Below are 15,759 nucleotides of genomic sequence, written 5' to 3'. Positions count from 1 at the left end.
GGCACGCAATTTGAGGTTATATCAACATTTCTTGATCATACGAGAATATTTCGACGAATAGGAAGCGTTCCTAATGTCAATCGATTTTCTACAATACAGCGATCGGCAGCAATTCTCATTTCTAGTCTTATAAAATTTAATTTTTATAATTAATAACTAAATGTTGTATTACAAAATATACTTTTGTATATTTTTTTTTTCTGACATTTCTTATAGAAATATTATAACATAGATTATAACATTCCACACTTTATGTTGTTAATTTAATTTGAAAAAAAAATAATAATTAAGTAACGTTTTGAACTATACTCTTCAGAGATATACTATTATTATTTGACGTCTTTTACCAAGTACTTTATTTTTCTTTAATCTATTGCTACAACATAAAATTTTTGTTACTGGCAACACTCCGCAAATAAAGCGCACATAACGAGAACATTGCTCTACAACTACATTCTACAATCTGCACTTGTGACGTCTCTACATTACTGTTACTTAAATAATGCTGATTCTATTCGTAATTTATAGGTATTGAGGTTTTTTATTTGTGGACTTGACAATTTGTATGTACAATATATAATTTAACGGTATTAAGCAAATGTGTTATAGGGAACCGTATAAATATATACTATGATATAATTAGCAAAAACTCTATTTAATATAATACCATATAATTCATCATTTTTAAAGTAATTCTCTGTAGTTTGTTTACAAATATAAGTAATTTAATTTACTTATAAGGCCGTCGCGGCACAAGGGTGTGACTGCACCGCGGCGGTTGTAGGTTCGGTCCCCACTCGAGGAAGTGAAATATTTATTTACGTTTATATTTCCATTTCTTTGCTCTGGTGTCAGGGCAAAGTACGGCGTTGAGTTCTGCCACACAACACGCAATGCCTCCAGAATTCGACAGAAAGTGGGAAACGGAGTGTCTTAACACTAGGTTCCCTCGGCCTATCCTGCTGTGTGCTGGATACAGCGTGAAGCTGATGTAGGATATTTTTTTTACAAAAAAACTATGAAATACGTAATGCATATAATGTAATGAATGTAACATCTAAGTGTAAACACAACTATTGTGAGTTCGATTTTAGTTTTGGGGAATAAATTATTTTCATTACCTCTTTTTCGTGACTAGACAATGCGCGGCCTTAAGTTCCGCCATTCAACACGCAATATCTCGAAAATTCAGCGCAAAGAAGAGATGGAATGTCTTAACGTTAGGTTCCCTCTGTCTAGCCTGCCATCTTATGCTGGACACAGCGTAAAGCTAAAATAATAAATATATCGTTTCGATATTGTATGGTGGCTTTATGTCCTGATTTTCGACTCCCAATGTCTCAGTCCACAGAAAGTGCGCCCTATCTACCATGACCTAAGGAGACGAAACGTGAACTCTCACCGTAGGTCAGATCCATTAATTCAAGGTCACTCAGAGTTAGAGTGGAGATTGCGTTTAGGCAAGCGTAGTGTAGGACCCTGCAGCACGATGGGCAGATAATTTAAAGGTGACTGGCATCGAATATATGAGCGCTGCCCGAGACCGGGAAAAAAAATGACAATCATCTGTCTGAAATCGCGATGATTATAGATTAGGTATTTACTTGCGGAAATTAATTATTTTATAGGGTTATGAACCCTGATGACCACTCGTCACGCATTCTCGAATTACACATGAAAGGCTCGATTAAAATGTAGCACTTGCGTAATGTCAGTTAAATTTTGACTGCAGCACGGTAAATTGACTGAATAATTAATAGTCACCTTATTCATGAGCGTCATTAATAAATTAAAATATTTTTTCTTGTAAGCCTTGTTATTTTGAATAATAAAAATAAACTGTGTTCCTTAATAATTCCAAGAATAATTTAATTATCCTAAATTAAATATTCAATGTGAATTGCACCTTTCACGTTGATCGCAAAAGCCTATTATTATATTATGCGACTGGTGTAATTTTAAACAGTAAAATCATATTTACTTATTAAATAAATATCAGCTTCACGCTGTATCTCGCAGACAGCAAAGTAGGCAGAGGGAACCTAGTGTTAAGACAGGCCGTTACCTACTTACCGTTGAATTCTGGACGCTTTCCGTGTTGAGCGGCGGAACTCAACGAAGAGCTTTGCCTCGACCAGCCAGAGCGAAGAATCATAATATAAATTTAAATAAATAAGTTAAGACAATTTAAAGAAATACATTGAAAACTTACATTATAATTATTGATAGTAAGCTTCTATATTCAAGCGCCATCACCTCTATGTACGATCTCTCTGTCAATATTTATTCTAATATTATCTTTACATATCTTTTAGCATACACTTTAATATTATTCCACTAAGCATTCATTATTATTAGAAACACAGTTTTTCCAATGTTTAACAATTTTATGTACATGGCGGCAGTTATTAGTGGAAGGGTATATTTACTTTTTAATGTAAACTGTCGATTGGTACAGTTTACATTACTACACAAATGAAAACAGAACTTTGCTGAAACTGCTTTAAAAGTATTGAAATTGTGACAAATAAATGAAAAATATTATTTTATCGCTAACGCTTATATTTTCTATTTAAATGTATACCCGACATTGATTGCACAATAATCTCAATCTAAGCAGTTCAATATGAATGTGTCCAGTAGTTACTTTAAAGAGTCAATTAAATAGAATAAGAAACATTTAAAATGTCAAACGCACAGGGCCGTGGTGCGCCAACGAGATATTTTGCCCCACACTACTATTTGCTGCGTTTTTTGGGATTGGGTTGGTGGCACCATCCCGATGAAAATGATACTAGAAATTTCCCTGGATGGTACTTATATTACGCAATACTAACACAGCTAGTTTGGGTTGCTGGCTTTGTGGGGTTAGAATCAATCGATCCCTTTATCGGCGAAAAAGATCTCGACCGATTCATGTTTAGTTTGTCTTTTGTCATCACTCATGACCTAACTCTAATCAAACTCTACATATTTTACTTTAAAAACGACAATATTCAGGACATAGTGCGAACTTTAAATATAAGAATACAGGATTTTTATCAAAATTATGAAAAAAATCGTAAAACTACAAGAATAACGAAAATATTAACCGCATCGTTCGTTTTTTTTGGATGGATAACAATAGGAAACACAAACATTTATGGAATCATTCAAGACCTTCGTTGGAAAGCTAAAGTGGCTAAGCTTAACGAATCTGTGTCGAAGCCACCGAGGACGCTTCCTCAACCCATATTCATTCCATGGAAATATGAGAGCGAAGAATCTTACATCTTTACTTTTTTGCTAGAAACGGTAGGACTGCTGTGGACAGGCCACATCGTTATGACAATTGATACATTTATTGGCTCTGTTATATTGCATATGAGTTCGCAGTTCGTTATACTACAGGAAGCCTTAATAACTGCTTATGATCGAGCACTTGGCCATTTAGCTGCAAATATAGATCCTAGTCGCGTCAATACTCTAGTGATTGACCATATTTTCCATTCAGATCCAACTCGTCGCAACGAGAGACTTGCAAGAGCGTACTATACAGATAAAGATATTGAAACTGCGCTAGAAAATACATTAAAAAGTTGTATTCAGCAACATCAAATGCTAATTAAGTATGAATTTACATATATACATTGTGCATTCACCTAACTTCACTTTTCTCTACTAGAAATTTAGTTTTTTTCAATGTAAGTTTGCATTTTAAAAAGAAGTGACTGATTGAAGTGAAGTGTGAAGTGTGAAGTGATTTTTTGAGGTAGACATTGTTAATGTTTGTAATTTCTTTTTAGATCTGGTATAACACGCCTACATAGGTTTTATCTGTGTGGAAAATGAATGTATGTAGCAGATCTCTAAATGCATTATTCATCATCATTACTTCTACTACATCATCTTAAAAATGTCTAGTCAAAAATATATAGGGTAATTTTTAGGGTTGTGTACCTCAAACAAAAGATAAGAACAGAACCATTATAGGATCACTTTGTTGCCCGTCTATCCGTCTGTCAAGGCCATCTCGAGATTACGGGGCCGTATCAAGCTGAAATTAATATTAAATATTCAAGTCTATGATGCCTTAGAACACAGGCATTAATTTGAGGTTTAACTAAAATTATTAATTTGATGTGAAAAGCCCTATATATGTATAGGGCTTTTCACTAAAAAGTAGGTACAAAAAAGATAATTTTATGATAATTAATTAAATCATTATTTAAAAAGATTTAACTAGACGATAGCAAAGACGATGTATGTAACTAAGTTTCTTTATTGCTTACCACAAAAAGACACGAAACATAAGTTGAATTAAACTTCTGGCACCAAGCAGTATGAAGGCAACGACCCTTAAATTGCAATAAAGTACGACATAAATTAGCTTGAAACTTAACTCGTGCCAGCTAACGACAAACTTTCCTTCCTTAAAATATAGTGGACAGAAAAATATTAATAGTGAAACTTTAAGACGATATAAACATTTTATTTGTGTGAGTATTAGCGATATATTGCCCTTGTGACAACATCAAAATTAAATAATGTAACCGTTTCAAGGTTAAGTAAAATCAGCTTCACGCTTTATCCCGCATACAGCAGGGTAAGCAGAGGGAACCTAGTGTTAAGGCACTCCGTTCCCCATTTTACGCCTTTTTGCGTTTGGTGCCAGAACAAATAAATAAAAATACTAATATTTTTTTATTAAATTACAATAAAATAAATCGGCGTATAAAGGTATATCACAATAATTTAACTAATATTGGCAAAGGTAATATTTAGTGGGATACGACTTGCCCAATATCAAAGGATTACCGCCTCAATATTGTCACTCTGTTACATTTTTCACGCCTAAATCAACATAATCTACGTTTCATATTCACCTCCGTTCAAAATGAAGGAGTTCATTCATATTTCTCGATAAGTCCCCAGTATTCAGTCAGCCTTTTACTTCCAGTTGTGTGAAGAAATTCGCGTCGACTTATTCCTATGGCTTTATGACTCAACTCGTCTCGAGTATGGCTGCGATTTGCGTCGTAATGGTGCAAGTTTCGGTAAGATAAAACAGGAGAAGTTCTTTTTTATTTATTATTTACATATATATCACAGAAATATCACTTTCGAGGCAAATTGTTCTATAAAATTATTCAAATTAAAATGTAGATTTAATGCTCGAAATGGTTATTATATTTTAAATAATTTTACGCTCTGAAATTGTAACTTCGACGAGTTTTACTCATTTATTAAAATTTTTGAACAGAATTTGTGAAGTATTTACTTGCTAGCTGGATCAGATATATACTCAGAGTTGTTAATGTGCTGCTTCTGAAAAAATACGTTTGCATGTTACCTTCATTTCTTAAAATATTAAACTTAAAAAATATTCTTGTGTTAAAACACTCCGCTCTCCACTTTTCCTTTTCCGCCGATTTTTAACTGCATTGCGTGTTAAATGGAGTAACTCAATTCAGACTCAGAATTTCATTTCCTCGAGTGGTAATCGAACCCACAACCTGTTGCCTTGACAGTCACACGCGTGCGCCTTTACGCTACGATTGGCCCCAAAACATTTATTTTTATTTTTTATTTATTTGTTTTAATATTATAATTTATAAATACTTGCATGGTTACAGCAAGATGCGTCCAGTTTCAAATCAATCCGCTTAGCGACATCATTGGCCTTCTTTGTGGCCATGATCATACAGCTCGCTATACAATGTTTTACTGGAAGTGAATTAACGCATCAAGTAAGCAGTAAAATAAAATAAATCAGCTTCACGCTGTATCCCGCACACTGCAGGGTAGCCAGAGGGAACCTAGTGTTAAGACACTCCGTTCCCAACTTTCCGTCGAATTCTGGAGACATTGCGTCGACACCAGAGCGAAGAAATGAATACATCAAATGTTTCACGTCCTCAACTGGGGATCAAACCCACAAGCAGTCGCGTTTATAGTCACACACTTATGCCCTTGCGCTACAACTGGCCTAATCTAAACTAAATAGTTTTTCAAAAGTGTATTAATCATTGAAAACCTTTTTTCACTATAACCGCATCGAAGAAAGGAGAAGAAAGCTTAACAACTTTACCATAAAAACTTTTGCCAGGCTAGTCGAGTATCAGATGCAGTAATGCAGTGTAAATGGGAACGCATGCCGCCACGCCTTCGACGTATGCTACTCCTAACCATGATAAGAGCCCAGAAACCACTACATCTTAGAGCAGCAGGTTACGCGTATATGGACAACAGCTGCTTTCTATCAGTGAGTTTTTACAAAATACAAAAAATATAGCAGTTAACCAATAATGTAAACAAAATAGTTTCTATGCTCATAAATCTATTATAAAACGAATCTAGTCATTAAAATATTTACTAATGTAGAAATATTGAGATAATATTTCAGTTATTATTTATATAATTCACTTCTAACCTTAATTTATTTAGAGCGTTGAAATAATAAGAGAAATCTTTATTTCAACCATAATATTAAAAAATATGAAAATACAGTAAGTGAACAATGTACTCGTAATACTGACATGTACGTTGCCTGTGATATATATATATTTTTTCATTTAGAAATATAAACAAAAAATATTGTTTTTTTTCTAATATTTTATCGTTTATCTTCTGTGTATATGCATACAATACATCACTTTCTTGATGACGTTAATTGGTACAATTGTCTTCCAATCAACAGTTACAGCCATTTCACGACTAACGTTATAACTAACGTAACTGTATTTGTATACATCCATAGCTGCATTTTTCTAAGTTAAAATTAATTTACTAGGTAAACTATTTATATTATGAGAAACTCCTTATACATATTCTATAAGAAATCTTAAACAAAAGTGGTGATTTTTTGTAAAAACGTAAGCAAAAATATACTTTTGAGGTCATATTTTTCCTTATAGAAGTTAAACTTAAAGATAGTGAGTATTTAAAGATATATATAATACGCAGTACTTTTTTATTTCCGTGTTTTTAATGTTTCCCGTACATAATTCTATACTATATTGTATTACTACGTGAAGAATGACACTTTAGCTGCCATTTTGACATTTTTTTTTTCACGGCGTCGTCTATTTAGATACATACTTATTTGCGCTCAAAACGCCATATATCAAGAATTCAATTCAATACATACTAATTTCCATTTTTTTTCTTTCAGATACTGAAAGCAGCATATTCGTACTACGCAGTGTTAAGTCAAAAACAGGTTTAACTGTTGAGGTATTTCATTAAAACGACACATTATTATAAGTTTATTTATTACACACATTACATAATTATATTTACCTACTCTCAGCACATATGACAATATAAATATAAGTAACTAGTCTATGCTAATAGCTATCACAGTTTGTAAGCACATATAAAAGTAGAAAATAAATATTCGAATGTTTTTAATGTTGTCGTCAACTTATCGCTAGTTCACTCATACGTTTGACCTAGAAATTAAATATATTTTTTTAAATATTTTATACAATTTTTTGCTTTAATGATGTTCATTTAGATTGTAATAAATTGAAAATAATTTATTTCAGTGTCAAATCTTTTAATTTCACAGTGAATAATTTTACATAATTATGTAGGTATAACAACATTCATGTTTCATACGAGCATCAATTTTAATGAAATTATAGTATGTACCGCACTCAAGTGACAATACGTGGAAAAAGTAGAGTCGACTCTACTTGTTTTCTCACAGAAACTTTTCTCGACCGATATCTCCATGGATGCATATGTGAAGTAAAACTATTAACTTTAATAATGACTATATACATTTTAATTTAAACCTCTTTATCCGAGCATAAATGAATTTTGTAAAGTAGGTCATAGTTCTAGTAGACGAGGCTTGGGCGTCTCACTGCGAGATCTCTCTGGTGTCTTCGCGTTTAACACTGTCATTTCTTCACACCTAAGCATAATAATATTTAATATTAATATAAAGTTATGTACATTTTTAATTACGTAATTATTTCTATAGTGATAAATTATAAAAGTAATTATGCAAATTCAAAAAACACATGTTGTTATAAAAAATTGTATAATATCGTAAGAAATAAATTTGCTATTTTATTAAGTTTTTTTTTTATTTAGAAATAATTACAGAAGCGACGCCATTGTGACTTTACCAGTAAAACATGTATTTCAAGTCAAAGATCATGCGGAGAATATTTTTATATGTATAATATATTTTCTGTATACAGCGAAATCTGTTTATCAAAGTGGAGAAGATTATAAAGAGTGAAAAAAAAAATATTTTAACACTTTACTTTACTTTCTATCCATGTACGAGTATGAGTACAATGTACAAAAATAAATAAAGAAAAAAATCAATAGTACCAAACCAAACAAACAAAATGAACAAAAAAAAATGATAAAATCCACAATCCTCTCATCTCAAGTTACAATCGAAAGTACATCCATTGTGCAAACCTGTCGTCAGCAGACTGCGCCGCGTTGTAGTACACGTCGGGCAAGGCGGAGTCGTGCTGACTGAGCAGGGTGCTGCCCGCGCGGGGCGAGTGCGGCCCGTGGCTCGCGTACGGGGAGAAGGGGACTGCTGCTCGTAGTGCTGCTAGCACCAGTAACATGCCACCTGAAAAATTAAATGTAACCTAAGTGTTAAGACACTCCGTTCTCTATTTTCCACCGAATTCTGGAGGCAATGCGTGTAGAGTGGTGTACCCGCGCTTTCCCTCGACACCAGAGCCAAGAAATGAAAGAGTGGAAATCGAACCCACACCCTGTCGCATTTACACACACTTTGTGCCTCTGTGCCACGACTGGCCTTAACATAAATTTATTCATTAATTTTTACTACCTTTTTTTATTATGTTGGATAACATTAACCACTGTAGTAAATTAAAACTTATCGTTGCTTCATAGGTATAATTTAACATTTTATTCCATTCGATTACGTAGTAGATTATTAATATTCGTGTATGTATTAATGTTTATGTAATTGTTCCTCTGGAAACATTTATCTTTTAAGATTTTTTGGCCTACTTTGAAAGGAACATGTAACTTGAACTTGCATTTTTTTTCATTTAACAATTATTCCTTCTATTTTTATATTTACGGTTAGGCGACACCTTTTATTTGACTATTAATTTGAAATTCGCCACCCATCACTAAATATCTTAAATTTTCAGAACTTCGCGCATATGATAATTTAAGAATTAAATAATCAAATATCGAAAAGTTAAAAATATCATTCTTATTACATCCTCCATTTACAGGAAATAAATAAAATTTATATTAATAAATCTTTCATTCATTCATTATAATGTAAATCAAAATTGACATAGTCATCCCCTAGGGATCAAGAGTCACGTTTAACACGTCGCGACCCGTCAAACCCATTTCTACTGCTGATATAACAATTTAGTTTTCGAAACAAACTATTTTTACAAATGCTTACTGCCACAAATGAATGATGTATAAAGTTGTTTAGACATTATTCATTAACCTACCCTTGTCTTATTTAAACATCCTAACTCCCATACTTAACATTATTGAAGTACCTATATATTTACCTATATATTTAAATTTAGCTATATACATATATAATTATTTTTTTTAACGAAGAATTGTTTTATTTATTTCATACTAACGTAAATTTGTTTTTTATAGGTATACTAGTGGACCCGAACGCGGCTATGCCCGCTTGAACTATACGAATATTTATTAAATATATTTATGAAATTATTTTCAGTTTTCAGTAGAGAGATGCGTTAAGCAAGCACATTTTGGGTGACGTTTTCTAACAACAAACTTTACAAATCGTTGCTTAGCAACGGCGGTTGTTATTAACATGGCGGAATAAATTGCATGTCAAATTAATAAGTATTTTAATATATTGGTATATATCGATAATATTACAAATATGAGAAAAAAAAATATCCTATGTTCATCCCGAGACCCTCAAGTATCTCTATATGAGTATTTTATCACAATTAAATTAGCGGTTTGGCCCTGATTGCGTAAAAGACAGACAGACAGACAGACAGACAGCGTTACTTTCGAATTTATAATATATGTAGGTATGGATGGATGGATCATATAAATATGGACAGATGTAATTTGAACTCCCAATTATCGTGTTCAGTCAAATACTCACACGGTAGTGCAATTTCCACGGAATAATACTATAACTTTAATTATATTAAACATATAAATAAGAGAGAAGCAACTTCTAGGTATACTTAAGTGTCTGTTTTCTCGCAATGTGGACACTAGGAAAGCCTTTTAACCGGTTAAGAGACCAATTTTAACCTAGAAACATGTTGCCGTTCGCGGTGGCGTTATAGTCTTAATTATAACATAAAAGTACCTAACTACTGTTTAGTAATTACTGTTGCAAACAGCTTATGCAGCTTTCTGTGTAATTGTCGCTAGTTCTACTTTTATTTAAAAGCTTTGGATACATTGTTTTCGTAAATAAAATAAGCGAATATAAATTCAAACATTTTATAGAAGAATTATAACCTTTCTTTTATACAAGCGTGTATAAATGAAAGTTTATAATGACTGAACGCGAATGGTTGTGGGTTCGACTCGCACTCGAGATAATTAAATATTTATTATTTTCATTTGTTCGCTCTGGTGTAGAGTGGCGTTGAATTCAGCCACTCAACGCGCAATACCTCTAGAATTCGTCGGATAATGAGAAACGGAGTGTCTTAACACTAGACTCCCTCTGCTATCCTCTACGTGAAGGATTCTCATCCTCTAAACCCAAATTAACCATCCTAACAATATAATTTAAATATAATTTAATGTCGATTCCAAGCCCTAATAAATTAAAGTAAATATTCTCCATTATTAATACCAACAAAAATCCTCTTGGACCTCTCTTCCTCGAACGGAAAATACAAACTTTACCTTCCTACATACACATACATGGGGCATACGTAGATCTGTAGAACATCACATATACCATACGTGACAAGATGACAGACGTGAGAAGAATCACAAGTCGCATATTAGAATAAAATTTAAAACTTCTTTTCAGTAAAATCTGAAGTAAAATTATGAAATATAATGTAGACCTATATAAAATAAGCATACGAGACCGTAGTGGCGCAGTAGGACTGACCGCGTCTGACCGTATACGCGATGGTAACGGGTTGGTTCCCCTCTCGGAAACAGGATATTTAAATTTTTATTTTTCCGCCCTAGTAAGAGAACCAGAATATATAGATATAAGTACTCCCAAATTTGAACAGAAAGCGGTGAATGAGGTAATTTGACGAGGTGTAGGTTATTTGTACCCTGCCTACATCTTGTCAATGCATAATTAAACCTGAAATTAAAAACGGTACCCGAAACAGTAGCTAAAATTGTTAGATTAGCAAAGAGTATTGCCGTCGCTGCACACGCGTAGAAGGGTGCTCTCGCTCGTCCACACGACCACCGCATGAAGTCCCAGCATCTGAGCTTCATGGAGTATTCCCCTCGACGGCACAGTAAGTCCACGAACAAAGCTATCACCCACATTGTCTCTAATATGAATACGAGGGCCGCCCCCACTCTGTAACAAGTTTTTAAATTGTTACATGTTATGGATTGTTAACAGATTGTTATGGATTGTTATGGATTGTTACAGCACAGACATAAACAGAGTTAAGACACTCCGTTGCCCATTTTCCGCCGAATTCTGGAGGCATTGCGTGTTGAGTAGTGGAACTCAACTCCGCAATTTGCCAACAAATTGGCCAAAAATAATTAAGAGAAATAACTACAATTGCAATTGCAAATTATTTAGCCTTAAATTTCAAATCAAAAACACATATTGCAAAGGAGTGTAGATTATTTTGGCTTTAAGTATAGGTATATAGCCTATACCTAAAACCAAAATAAAAAAGGCTTTCTTTTTTAAGAAAAAGAAATGAGAAAGACGTAAAACTCGTATCGGCCTCTTTTGTTAGAGTTTCCGTCGGGTGTAAGTGTTACGCATTTATTATCCCGGTTTTCATCCTCTCAGGTTTATGGCTTATTTTGAAGTTCTTTATGCTTATTATGTTTCTAGGCAAAGACGCTTTAGTTTTTATATTTTTCATTTCTTATTTATAAAATCTACGATATTACTAAAAAAGAATATGCTATATTTTGATTGGATAAACAACAATTGAACTAACCAATTCTTAAATTAAATTTGGAACGTTTACGTGTTACCCTCATTATAAATAGAGAAATGCTTATCTTTAGTTGTCAAAGGAATTTTTTTATCATATAATTAATATTTATCTGCATTTTACTTTAATTATTATTTAAATCAGAATTTAATTATAAATGTAATGCTGTACCTATGCTATAGTAATTACTCACATTAGCCCAGGCGCCACTTCATACCCTAGGACAGTCAGCTCAGCGCCTGCGCCACTCATTACTGGGAACAATAGAAGTTGTCGTGGCATGAGTGGGACATGACACAAATCTGGATACATCTACTATTTTATACTTTGCTAGCAAATGGCAACATAGATATATACATAGTATACGTGTAAGTCGAATAGATAATTAAATAATAAAGAAAAACATCACAATTCATTAATTAATTACTTATATGAAAAATAAAAATCTATTGTTTTTGTCTATTTTGTTTTTTTTTTATTTATATAATAGTCTTTCTGTGTAATTTCAATTATATTTATTGTTTACATAAATAAATCTGCAAAAGTATATACTATTTTACGTAGAGTGTGATTTTAAATTATATCAAAGATGTAATAATAATTCATCATCACTTATGTAATCAGTACCTACTGTAATTCTTCAATAAATTACTTTAAATTTTCTCACTCTTTTTTTTAGTATGGAAAATAAATTGTTTTAGTACTTTAGAATAGTAGGTACTTTTTTAGGGTTCCGTTTCTCAAACAAAAAAAAAACGGAATCTATATAGAACCACTTCCTTGCCCACCAGTCCGTTTGTAAAGATCGTTATCTCAAGATCGCGTGGAGATATCAAGCTGAAATGATTATCAAGCTTCTAAGTTAACGCAATCAAAGATACGAGAAATTATGCTTCACGTTTCACGTATTTATGAATCGTTTTTCTATCCTCTATGTCTCACGAAGTGAGAACTTACAATACAATTAAAGGAAAAATTCACAGGTACATACTTCATAGCAACAAATGATTAAAAACTTATATTTGTTTTAAACAAAATGAGTGTCAAAAGTTTGTCAACGTTTATAAGTTACCCACAATCTTGAAATTGGTACGGAACCATTAGTGAGCGAGTGTTTTTTAGAATAAATTTTTACTACATTTACTTGCGTGATGGATTGAAAAGTTATATTAAAATTGATAGCATGAAATTTTACTTATTTTAAAAAACAAGATACATATATAAAAACATCAGTAAGAATAAGAATACTAAGATCTTCATTGATAACGTTGATTTATTACACCTGATTAATTACTATAAACATGCTCAATCTGACGTACAAAATAAGAAAAAGAAAGACCAACAACAAAAGGTACCTAATACCATCATACATACATAAATTTTATTCACGCGTCAAGAAAATAAAGTTAAATTATGAGACGTGTTCTAAAGTTCTCTTTTTACACAACTGTATACACGAAATTCACGATAGTAAAATACGAAGAAATAAACTGACAATCAAAATTTAAATTAATATAATACCTACCTATAGCAGTTACAAGGCCCCATAGTCTGGCTATAGGCTGTAACAAGTCCCATAATTTTGACTCTAATGACTTTTTGGGCGTACATCTGTTTACTGTCCCTTGTTTATGAACCGTCTGAGGCGGACGGAGACCACTCTCCTGAGCAGCCTGGTTTATTTCCACACTCATTTTCAACACTTCACTTCATTTCTGCTAATTGAATGAGCCTTTACAAGAACAACACAAATTGAGTAAGTTCCAAGGTTTCTTTCGTTCCGAATAATTAACACACAATATATATTTTCACAATTTATATCACATTAATACGAATTTTTGTCACACAGTTCTTATATGTATCATAAATACAATAAACTAATTAGATTTTTTTCTTTAACAAGAAATTTAGTAAGTGAACTATAATATCTTTAATTGTGAACTAATAGATAAGATATCAAAAGCGCATCAGTTTATTTATAATGGCGGAGTGCCAGGTCCCACAAATATAGCACCTTGAATGTTATTTGTAAACATGATGAGAACAACATGAGATCAAATAATAAATATTAGAAGTTACGAGGAGACGTCCGTAGTTATACACTATATGAAAAAACTCGCCAATACACTAGATAACGTCTGCTCGGTCTCGCGCGCAGCCTCACTCTACTGAAAATTACAGATGAACCGCTCTCCGTGGTCCACACGCAACTGAATCAAAACATAAAGAAAATAAATAGAAATTTCTAAAATAATTTTGAAGGCGGGAATACTTATATTATTATAAGCAAAATGTAAATTCAAATTTAAAAATTTAGATGTTCATTTGATGAGAGATGTTAAAAAATTACCAAACTAATTGTATTTGTTGTTATATAATACGTCTAATTTTAAAATACAATAGCCACTACAGCTTTTACGCATAATATACCTAATAATATCAAATTAAAAATAAAATTAATTAAAAAATTGTATTATTATAATACATTAAAATAAAAGGGGCCAATCGTGCTCAGGGGCACAAAGTGTGACTGTGAACGCAATTGGTCGCGGGTTCGACTTCACACGAGGAAATGAAATATTTATTTAAATTGATATTATCATTCCTTCGCTCTGGTATCGAGGCAAAGCGCAGCGTTGAGATCCGCCACTCAACCTGCAATACGTCCAGAATTTAGCGGGAATTGGGGAACAGAGAGTGTCTTTACACTAGGTTCATTCTGCCTACCCTGCTGTATGCGGAGCAAAGCGTGAAGCTAATTTAATTTGATTTTGATTGATTTGAATTAAATTTGATTTGGTTTTGATTTAAAATTTTAACACTGCTTCGAAATTGTCTCATTAACACAATTTCTAAGTTTCAGATTGTTCAAATGTAGAGCTATTGTATATAATTTTTTGAAAATAAGATATTAAAGAATAAATATATCTTTCTATCTTATGAGTAAATATAAAATATTTACAACAGATAAGATAAAATACAAAATTTAATTGTAAACATCATCATTTCTATTCAATGCCATGTTTTTTATTATTGTAACACTTTATAGAAAAAGTTATTATGGTGTGTAGCAAAGCTTAAAAGTAAAATTTACTATTATATCGTTATTTTATCTTTTTCTTCGTATTAAAGTTTTGTGTTACTTGTAAGTGGTTGAGTGATTATAATTTACACAGAAGTGTGATGCCAATAATATCGTATAAATGGAAGCGCTGTCGTAACATGTGCTAAAAAACTACGTTATCCAATATATAATAATAGATAAATTGTTAAAGTTAAAGTTTTTTTTTTCATTATTACGACTAAACGAAAGAAGTTTAAATTTCTTAGTTATATAAGCATGTAATTGTATCTTAATAGAAAAAAAACTTCAACTTCACGCTTTATCTAGTAGCAGGGATGACGAGAAAACCCAGCGCATCAGGCAGGGGAACATAGTGCTAAGATACTCTGTTCCCTTTTTTCCGATCAATTTCCGAGACATTGCTTGTTGATTGGAAATCGGAAATCAACACGAAACTTCACCAGAAAGAGGAAATGGAAATATTAAATCTTTCATTTCCTTTAATGAGAATTGAACCCACAACCCGTGACGCCATGACTGACCAAGCCAAAAAAACAATTAAAATAT

General features: G+C 32.4%; 2 protein-coding genes across 2 annotated transcripts; one reads left to right on the top strand and one right to left on the bottom strand.

Annotated features, from left to right (window-relative positions):
• The first annotated feature begins 2,685 nt into the window (after window positions 1–2,685).
• On the top strand, window positions 2,686–7,292 carry LOC146530721 (4-vinylanisole receptor-like). Its single transcript, XM_085199106.1, has 5 exons — window positions 2,686–3,608; window positions 4,940–5,036; window positions 5,616–5,729; window positions 6,089–6,244; window positions 7,154–7,292. The coding sequence occupies exons 1-5, from the start codon at window positions 2,686–2,688 to the stop codon at window positions 7,205–7,207; spliced, it is 1,344 nt and encodes a 447-aa protein (XP_085055232.1). The 3' UTR covers window positions 7,208–7,292.
• On the bottom strand, window positions 7,237–14,343 carry LOC146530720 (uncharacterized). The gene is made up of 5 exons (XM_085199107.1): window positions 13,654–14,343; window positions 12,322–12,382; window positions 11,316–11,524; window positions 8,425–8,587; window positions 7,237–7,903 (listed from the first exon to the last, which is right to left on the bottom strand). The coding sequence occupies exons 1-5, from the start codon at window positions 13,820–13,822 to the stop codon at window positions 7,819–7,821; spliced, it is 687 nt and encodes a 228-aa protein (XP_085055233.1). The 5' UTR covers window positions 13,823–14,343; the 3' UTR covers window positions 7,237–7,818.
• Window positions 14,344–15,759: the final 1,416 nt, after the last annotated feature.

This window comes from Heliconius melpomene, chromosome 16 (assembly GCF_056956725.1).
Source record: "Heliconius melpomene rosina isolate 202511_hmr_F chromosome 16, ASM5695672v1, whole genome shotgun sequence".
In the NCBI taxonomy this organism is placed as follows: Eukaryota; Metazoa; Arthropoda; class Insecta; order Lepidoptera; family Nymphalidae; genus Heliconius; species Heliconius melpomene.
This window is presented reverse-complemented; position numbering and strand designations above follow the sequence as displayed.